This window comes from Eurypyga helias, unplaced genomic scaffold, assembly GCF_000690775.1.
Source record: "Eurypyga helias isolate BGI_N326 unplaced genomic scaffold, ASM69077v1 scaffold51987, whole genome shotgun sequence".
NCBI lineage: Eukaryota > Metazoa > Chordata > Aves > Eurypygiformes > Eurypygidae > Eurypyga > Eurypyga helias.
The window spans coordinates 1-9,772 of record NW_010262043.1 but is presented as its reverse complement, the minus strand read 5'-3'; the positions used below and the strand labels follow the sequence as shown (position 1 = coordinate 9,772).

The 9,772-nt window shown below is 41.6% G+C and overlaps 1 protein-coding gene across 1 annotated transcript; it reads right to left on the bottom strand.

The window, feature by feature from the left end:
• Positions 1 to 5,587: 5,587 nt before the first annotated feature.
• On the bottom strand, positions 5,588 to 9,659 carry EIF3F (eukaryotic translation initiation factor 3, subunit F; the record flags this gene model as incomplete). The annotated part of the gene is made up of 6 exons (XM_010155552.1): positions 5,588 to 5,980; positions 6,751 to 6,864; positions 7,014 to 7,150; positions 7,364 to 7,455; positions 8,354 to 8,491; positions 9,537 to 9,659. Coding segments are annotated over 6 exons (682 nt in total), but the record flags the coding sequence as incomplete, so codon positions are not given.
• Between the last annotated feature and the right edge of the window lie 113 nt (positions 9,660 to 9,772).

The window sequence follows — 9,772 nt, the reverse complement described above, 5'->3', positions numbered from 1 at the left end:
GGTGGCCGTCCCCCTGCTAACCCCGGACCCCTTCCCTGTCCGTGCAGGTTTGTCCCGCCTTGCCGAAGGAAAGCTGCAGCGTGCCCGGCGCCCCTTCCAAGCGGCCCAGAGGTAAGTTCACAGACCCAAGTGCCACAGACACGCAGAGCGACCTGTCAGGGGAAGCGCCGTGCGATGCCGTCCCGCGGGTGTCCCTAACCGCCCGCCTAGGGAAGGGAGGGAGAAGTCCGCGGCGCGGTTTGCTACAGCACCGCTGCCACGGGGCTCAGCCCTGATGCTCTAGATCGAGCCTGTTACCCAGTAACACAAGTCTTGAGATTCAGATCATCGTTCAGCAGCTGGCAGGTAGTCGGGCGGGTCATCTAGGCCACTAGAACAATGTGTAACAGGCAAAGTATGTAAGGGACATACGCGGAGCTGGAGGAGTTGCTCCTTCATGTAGTTACTCAAGATCAGGATCTAGGTCCCAAGGGGGTGTAAAGGTAAGGTTGTCCTGACTACTACATACCTTTCTCTAGAAAGAAATCTTTATTTGTATGCAATTGTGGGAAGTGCACATAGCGTTTTGTTTTCATCTATTGTAATGTTTATTCATATTAGAACAGGTGCTACATACACATAGTCCTTCCTTTTACCTGGTGGTTAGTTATTCGTAAGAGATTGAGACCAGCAAGATGAAATTTATGAAGGATTCACCTGTGATATTATGCACCAGTTACTTGAGATTATGCAAAATAACTTCCTACTTTTAATAATGAACCTGTTAGCAGTTCAGAGACTATTAAAATGCAAACAATATTTTCCTGTAACCTGGTGCACCACTTGAGCTCTAGATGAAACAACAGCCTGTATTTGTAAAACAACATTAAGTGCAGGCAGCAGAAAATAGGTGGGTAATAATTTACCATGCTCGTCTACGTCAAAGGAAAAGCACCTAAGGCCCCATAAAGAATCTAAATGACCTACCCTCAGCAAACTTGGGCTTGTTCTTCACTGTTTGCCCAGAACACATCAGGAGCAGCTTTAAGGATTTAATCCTCGGTGTTCTTCAGCTGACACTCCCAGTGTAGGCCTACTCCACTTCTGTTAAGCACATTTCTTTCAGGACAGGTATATATTTAAAACCCTGTTTCCATGGGAGCCAAGTACATTTATAAAATACACTATTCTTTATCTCTTCCATCTAGTGAACTGTTTGGATTTGAGCTATTCAGGGAAGGAACAATCTGGTTTCACAAACAAATGAGAAAAGAACAAGAGAAAACATTTAAATAAAATGGTATATGTCTGAAGAATCTATGTTGAATGCTTATATGTTAACAAGAGTATCTGGAATTACTTTTTTAAAGCATGGAATGGAACGACTATGGTCATCTAATTTCACTGCCTGTATCTAAGAAGTGCCTTGGCTTGTTGCTGTAGCTAGAGCCAGCACGTTTAGGAAAGCCTCTAAAACCCGGTGTAGAGTCAAGGCAACTTTGCACTATTAGAAAGCTCAGCTTTAGTGAAGCTGGCAGACAAACTCTTGCTCACCTCTTTTGCAATACCCTTTCACCTTCTGCTAAGACATGATACTGGACAGAATTCTGGTCTGGAGGCACTTGGCTCTCAGCTGCGTAGTCATGTTAATGGAGTGCTATCAGTAGAGGGTGATTTTTTTCAGAGTAATTTATTGTTGTGATAGAGGTCACTAAAGCATTGCTGCTTCTCTGTGCTATGTATCCAGGTTGAAACGTTGTTTCCCAGTTAATGTGAAGCATTACTTTAGAAGTTCTGTTTCAGCCAATACAGTTAAATAATAAAAATTAAAAAAAGCTTTCCCACAGTTTGTCGTAAGCAACAAGATTTGCTCAGCTTTGAACCACAGGTCAAAGTGTAACAAACCAACAGGATGCTGCAGCGATCCAAGTCTAAATTATGTACTAAAAATACTTTTCCTGTTACACTACCTTGTGACTGCAGTAATTAAAATGCAGCTACTCAAAGTTAGCTGTTGAGTTAACCTTCCATAGCAGCAGAGCAGGTTCGGCTCACTCCAGGAAGAGCCTTGTGTTGGGTTAGCTGCTCGAGTGAGAGTCACTGCCCTGTGAGTCATGTTAGGGATCCACCCACCGCAATCCAAACGTCAAGATTTCACACAGACCTTACAACTGCGTTACCAGCAGGATCTCTAGTTCTGTTGTGTGGAACCACACACAGAATAGAAGCTTCACCCTTCCTCAGAGAACAGGACAACAGCAGGTTGTTCTAGACTACTTGTAAGAGCAGGATGTCCAACGTTTTTCACCAATTTATTGATCCTTAGGATCAAGATTAGTTACTAATAGATGTCATATGTCCACAGGGTCACAAAATCACACACCAAAACACTACTTCCTCTTTGCAGCAGACTTAAGTATTCTGCTAAGAAACTTAAATGACTCAACTAAGCTGGTGAACTTGGTGACCTTCATCCCAGTATACGGAAATAATCCGCAAATGAAACTGTAATTCTGGCAGCAAGGTTTTGGGTTTTTTTAAGTATCAAATTGCAGATAGCAAAATAAAGCTTTTTATTCTCAACAATATAGAACAATTAGTCTTATCTCCACTTTCCAAGGCTCACAACCATACACATGGTTTATCAGAGATCAGTCGCTGGATATACTGGGTCAGTTTGACAAGGTGTACATTCTGAATGAGGAATTCAGTATAAACCACTTGGATATCCACAGAAGGCTTGACAAGAACCCATAATTAGTTAAACTACAGAAGACAGGAATTAGTATGAGCAAGGATAAACAGCTTGTAAGAATCAACGAAGTCTGTGTTGAAAAGGGAATTTGTAGAACTCCTAAGTTGGTCTGGGATCAATTCCAAGTTTTTTCTTAACTGAGTAGGGCACAGAAGTTAGGAATAAGCTAACGATAGCCACTGACAGAACTGTGAGGTGTCACCAATACTGAGAATAAACCAAACCAGGAGAAATATGTGGATCTAGATTTTTTTAATTAAAGTGTCATAATGTTAGGTTATGCATTTAAATTAGTAATTTTCCTAGCAAATGAAGTTCAGCTGCAAATGACAGCAGGGGCAAGAGACTGGAGTGCTCAATCACACTACGTGACAGACACCAAGAGGCAAACAAGGAATTTATAACAGGAAAGAATTACTGTATTCTTATATTCATTGATTTATATGCTGATACGGATATGGTCTTCACAGCTCAAGTTCCAGAAGGTCTGAAGTTAAGTTTGAAGTGGGCAGCTAAGCAATGAAAGCACAAACAAAAGCTTACTATGTTTAGTAAAACAAAGGCTATAGCTACCAGCAAACTAACAGTAACACAATACTTAACAGGAAAACATGCACATTGCCAGAATAAACACGTAGTACAGTGATGTCCAGTAAAGTTGTACACATTCAGAGGAGCCATCTAAGAAAAGAAGGCAGCTGAACTTGTCACAGAGGATAGAAAAGTTCTTTTTATTATATTCGTGATGGCACTAATGTGACTGAATGTAATATACAGTGTATAGAGAAACATACCCAGAGAACTATCTTGACTATTTGAAGCTAGACCTTGTCAAAGTTATTTGGATCAATGCATCCTAAACATACAAACTGAAAGAGAAGTCCCTTAATAATTCCAAGAAGTCTGTGGTTTACAAATCAATAGCAAGTTCAGGCTTGAAATCCTTGGTGATGTTTCTTGACTCCCAAATTTTTTCCACCAGAATTTTTGTTGAACTTCATGTTTTTAGTTTTCTGTAAAGTGGAACAATTTGAATAAAATACCTTTAGGAATTCCTATCTAGCTTTTCAAATTTTAGAGAAGGAATGCCTCAGTCTCCTGGGGAGTAGTAGAGCCCAGGCTTTACAGTGAAGCAAAATGATGCTGTACATTTGTTTGCAATGTTGTCCTTCACGAGTTGTCACTGAAATTTGAAACCAGGCATTCAAAATTCCAGAGTCGAAGTAAGGTTCACATGTGTTGTTCACCAAGTAAAAACGGACAGAATGGATGGGATCAGAGTTTTTAGTACGGCAGCTGTTTTTTCCCCACTCCAGTTCCAAGCATTGTCTGGCATACAACCAAATCTGTGGATTCTGGGCTCTTCTGACACCTCTACACTTTGCAGTGAATCTTTCTACCTACGAAGATGTAGCCTCATCCCCTTATAACATCTCATCATTAGTCGTCAGGTACTTGTAAGGACTGGCAAATTCCATACTTTTCGATGTCTGATCACAAATTGATCCTTCTTCTCAAAACTTTGTATTCTGTGCATAGCATCTTATTAAATAGCATAGCTATTAGACTTGTAGAGCATTTAAAATCTTTAATCAGTTTTCCTAACAGGCAATGGCAAGAGTTTACTGCAGAGGAGAGATTATGGAAAGAATATTATGGTTTTCTCCCCTGAAACTTTTTTTGCAGTATGAGAGACTGACCCAGTTTTGCTGCTTGCTCTTTTCCTCCACCTATTTCAAGGCTAGAAAATTTGTGAAATAGCTAAATGGCTGAAGTTATGAATATTACGTTTAAAGAAGAGAAGGGAAAACAAAACATTTTTATGCAGACTAATGAAAAACAAGAGCAGAGTTTTAACACCTAAAGCTCACAAATAGCATTTTCCAAGAGATTAGAATCTGCCGTACCTGCAGTTTTCACGTAGCTTCTCCTTGCAGTTAGAATTTAGCATTTAGTCGCTGGAGGAATTCTCCAGATTGGAACAACCAGTACAGGTTCCACAGCTTTGTAACTTCAGTCCTATTCTTGGATTTATCTGGCACATTAGCACAAAAACTATTTTGGGGAACACTGGCTTTGCAGGCTTCTCTAACATTCCAAATTCATTTCCTAACACAGATGGGAGGCATCAGAAATAGTCTTTAGCAATTAGGTGGGGACAGTCATATTGTAGGAAAGGAACTCACTGATTCTATTAGGCAAAACCTCCTCAGTACAGACTTCTAAAGGCAATGTTATCAGCTGAGACTGTAAAGTTACAGCTCAGATTGTTACTGGCTTGCTTTCAGATAGAACTCATTGAACATGAAACAAGTTTTGGGGGGAAGAATGGGAAGTTTCCATTCAGATAATTTTAACAGTATAGGGTCACAAAACAGAAAATTAGTATTTGACAGCACCCAACTTTTAACCTCGAAATTTCATTAAGTGTAGTTTTTACTGTGCTTTTCTTCTTTAGCAAAGACAGCAGCTACATTTGTGCAACCACAAATGCTTTTCAAGCCCTTTTAAGCACAAACTTAGTTGCTAGTTTAATTCTCTGAACCCCCACTTTATGGGGGGCTAATGCTATCGATTCCCTTTTGGAAAGGATCAGATATGCATAGCAGTGCCATAATGTAAACTGAATTCATGGTCTCAGACTCTGCCAGGCCGCTGCTGCAGAAGGGCATATACACAGCACCACTAATAAGTCATGCTTTTAACAGTTGGCAGAGAAACCTGTAGTCATGTGAAGAATTGGAGTTGATTTGCACCCACTCTGGTTTTCTTTCCTGATGCAACGTTACCCCTACTTTCTTTCAAAAGAAGATTCATTATACAATAAATGTTTTTTTTTCTGGACAGAAGACATTCTTGCCATTGCCACAGAACTTTTATTTCAAATACATTCTTACAATAAAGCTGTATTTTGTTATACAAGTAGATAAACCCAGGAGATAAAAATTCACATATTCCATTTTAAAATAGTGGGCTCCACTAAACTGCAGCTGTTCCCATTCATTTCCTACACCGTGTTAGGGATTTTTCAGGGCAGTGGAAATGAAGATGTAAACCAAGTCATCTAGGCAATTAAATTACGGTCCAAGGAAATTTGTAACACCACCATAGAAAAGTGTATCCGCTCATTCTTCAGGCTCTTTGCAGTGTAGGGTGGCAGAAGTTTCTTTATAAACTCAGAAGTTTCTCGTTGAGAGCAATCTGTGACTGTGTGAGGTTTGCCAAGTAGGTTACCATCAGTAGGTCCTGAGAGGGGAAGAAAAAAAAAAAAAAAGTGTTCAGAAATATTATCAGACATAGTAGCCTGTTAGTGGGTTGAATTTTTAACACTTGTAAAGCAGTTTAAAATCAGCTACTAGAAATACTGTTAGTCCTCGAAGTCCCACCCTGAAGAATGCTTCCCTCACAGGAAGATGATCTTGGTATTCCCAGAATATGAAACACTGCTTGTGAAATTTTAACTCTGAGTTCATCCATGTTAACCAGGCAAGTCAAAGGGTATAAGCAAAATTAAAAATTAGTTCTGGTCTTGCAGACTGTGGGTGAACAACACATTCAGAAACTCAGCTTTTGCTTTCTAAAAATCTATTACAGAAATAAGGTAGCACACTAAAATCTTGTTCATGTCCCAAGTGTTACGTAAGGAGACAGAACTTCAGCTCAGGCAAAGCAAGCTGCAAGTCACCGTTATCCTTGAAATCTATGCTGCTAGACAATTCGTATTGTCCAATCACTCCAAAAGAAGAACTGGTACTGGCTTTCAGATTATTTGCATAATTCCCAAGTACTTTAAAACTTACTCTCTCATTTGCAGTTGCTTGCAAGATTATTATGGTGAGCTCCTTTTTGCACCTTCAGCTCTTAAAACATCAAACTACTGACAAGAAAAGGCTGTATTTTCTAGTAACATGTTTGTTTGAAAAGATAGATTGCTTTGATCACAGACAAATTTGGGTCTGTATGACAAGTTTGCAAAATTGCTGGCAATACACTGAAAAAAACGATTATGAACTTACGTTGATATTGCTGTTCAACATTGTCTCAAAGTCCTCTGGTGAAATCTTTGGCACCTGGTTAATAAGATCCATCAGGAAACGCCCAACAGTGTTGTCAGCAGCCACTTTGCCAGACTAAGCATAAGAAACATACACAATGTGAGTAAAACTCAGTAAAGAAAGTAAAACTCGGTAAAGATGGCCCAGAAAGAATATATAAACAGAAAAACAAGATGCATAAGCTTACATCAGACTTGTTTGCTGGCTCGTAGAGCTGGCCTTACCAATACATCCTCTGCATACTGCAGCACCATGGTCAGGGTGTCCTGAATCCTGGCTGACGCTGACCCCACCTGCTGTAAGTCACTGGACAAGCCAATCACTCGATTAGGGCTGAAACAAGTCTTCATGATAAGATCCACTGAAAGCAAAAGGAGAATCAGTGAACAAAACCACCACAACTGCCACAGAAACCAGTTTAAATCTTTAACCCGTTAAAGATTTTTAGGATAGCTTCAGCAAGATAGTCTAATTCCCAGCAGAATTTCCAGAATGGCAATTTTACCGGGGTTAAAAAAGTATTTGAACAGTGTCACAACAATGGTTATAACCAAAACAGGAAGAAAATGTTCACCTCCTATCCGCTCTGTATCATAATAAACATATTTCACTGTCAGAGGTGTAAACATCACGCCCATAGTCTTGCCAGGGACTCCCATTGGGGCACTAGAAAACAAACAAACCAACCACAAACAACAAAACATTTTCAGCATGGACATATTTAAGGGAGGAAGAAAGAGATTTCCATCTCGCTGATCCCTGTCAGCAATGAAGTGTGAACATGAGCAGGTTACTTATTCTCACCAAAATCAGCACTATTAAAGACCATAGATAACTGAAGACAGGAAATCGGTCCTGGCATACTATTTATTAAATGCTCACTTTCATCAAAGAATATTCCTATTTCTATTATTCAAAGTATTTGAAGTTCATTTATGCCCTCAGTAAGATGTCATGGACCAGCTTCCTTTCTGAAGATGCACAGTCAAGAAGCACTAGACCTCTGCTACAAAGAAAGGCTGGGGTTTTATCCTTAAAAAGGAGAGCTCTTCAGCCAGTAGTGGGAAGAAGAGTGAGGTAGAATAGTTTCATTTCTCAATATTTAATCCCCATTATTAATAGATTAAAATGGCAGGGGCTAAGGGAAGAAAGACTGATCAAGAAGATGCTGTTTCAATTACGTTTTAACTGCACTAATCTTCCAGCTCATACAAATAAACTGCCAACCATAAAGCCCAGTGACGACGGGCTAGCATTCGGTGTGATGAGGTCAGTGACAGTAAGGATAGCTAAGCCAATCCTATGAAACGTCACCAACATGTTCACAACATGGTTAAAGTTACTTAAGTCACAATTTCCCACCCCAACAAGGTACTGGCTTACACAGGGTTAGGTCTTTCAACTTACATGTGATGGGCAGTAAGCCATGGTCCCTGTCTCTCTACCACGCTTTAGCTACTGCACAGTAACGAGGCACTACAGCCGGCTATGCTTCTCATTACCCTGATGTGGTCTCTCAGTAACTGAGATAGCTCCCATCCCGGAAACGCAGCTCCCAGAGTACCTGACATAAGCTTTAATGCTCATGCGTGAGTTCTGGAGACTTGTGTCCACAGTGAGGTGGATTGGATTGTGCGCTTCCCGGCTGTAATACTCGTGGATCAGGACAGAGTGTTCCGTGATGTCATGACCTGTTGCATACCTTCAAAAAAGTACATGTTGAGGAGCCATTCTTCCAACGTTCAGGTGCCCACTGTTTGCTGTTGTTGGTATTTAACAGGTTGGTAACCCAAAACGTCGATTTCCAAACACTGAGCTGCTGAAGCATACTAAATACAAGTGTTTTAGCTGGGGAATTTGTAGTTTTATGGCCAGCTGCCCTATAACTGTCAGAATCACAGGCTGAGCAGGCACATGCCTGAAATACGCACAGAGCCAGTGTAGGAACAGCCATAAAGAGCTGGTACAGTTGCCATCAGACACTCAAGATTCAGCCGTCTGTCACTACGCTCTGGACTAACTCTTTATTTCGGTGTAAGCCAAAGCATGCCAACAAATTTGGACCAAGCAAGTAGATCTTCCACAAATCACACATCTCTGCAGGAGGTAGAACTTGTTAATCTACCTCCTTTAGCTGCCCTATAATTAGCTTCTCACATACGCAGGAAAACTCCTGTCATTAGAACTGCACTTTGCTGTGCCACTAGAAGGTTGTTGAGGCAGTCTGTTCCACAGGAACAGAACTAAGCTATTTTGTGGGGTCAGAGAAGCATGAAAAGATCTGTCTACCACACACTCAGACACAGGCTGTTCCCCTAACACCCCGCTGGCCTTGCTTGGCAGCCCACACACAAGCACTTCCACCTTTTCTGAGCAGAGAACTGCATGCTCAGGCTGGTACCACCAACTCCTCCTGAGGCCTTTGGTACTTAAACCACTCATTTTGTGTTCTCCCTTCTTTCCACCCAGTGGTGTGGGTTGGATTACAGGTAGCCAAGTTCTAGCAAAGCTGTGCAAGCATGCTCTAACTCATCACTCCTCTGTGACACCTTTGTGAGATAGAAACAACACCAAATGCTGCAAGTCTCCAACACTGTCTCTTCCTATTACGAGCAGCAGGAGCTTTACAGCTGACTCTGTGTTACTGTCACACGCATTCGTGCTTCTGCTTCTCGGCCTGTGATGTAGGGCACGGCGTCATGTAAGGGACCAACACAACTGCCCGATGTTCTTGCCGAAGAACTTACCAGCCCAAGATGATCTCGCTAGGAGACACCTTCTTGTGCAACTCGTACATGTTTTTTGCAAATTCCATATCGACTGCCACCTGAGGAAGGGGACAGGGAGAGGTCAGCTGGTTACAGGGATGCCTGACCCTCAGCAGAAGGCAACAGGGGCACAAACCACGAGGGCCGCCATCAGAGGGAGTGCAGGGGTCGCCCCCCTCGCCAGTCACCTCCCCCCCGGGGACCCCCGGCACGGC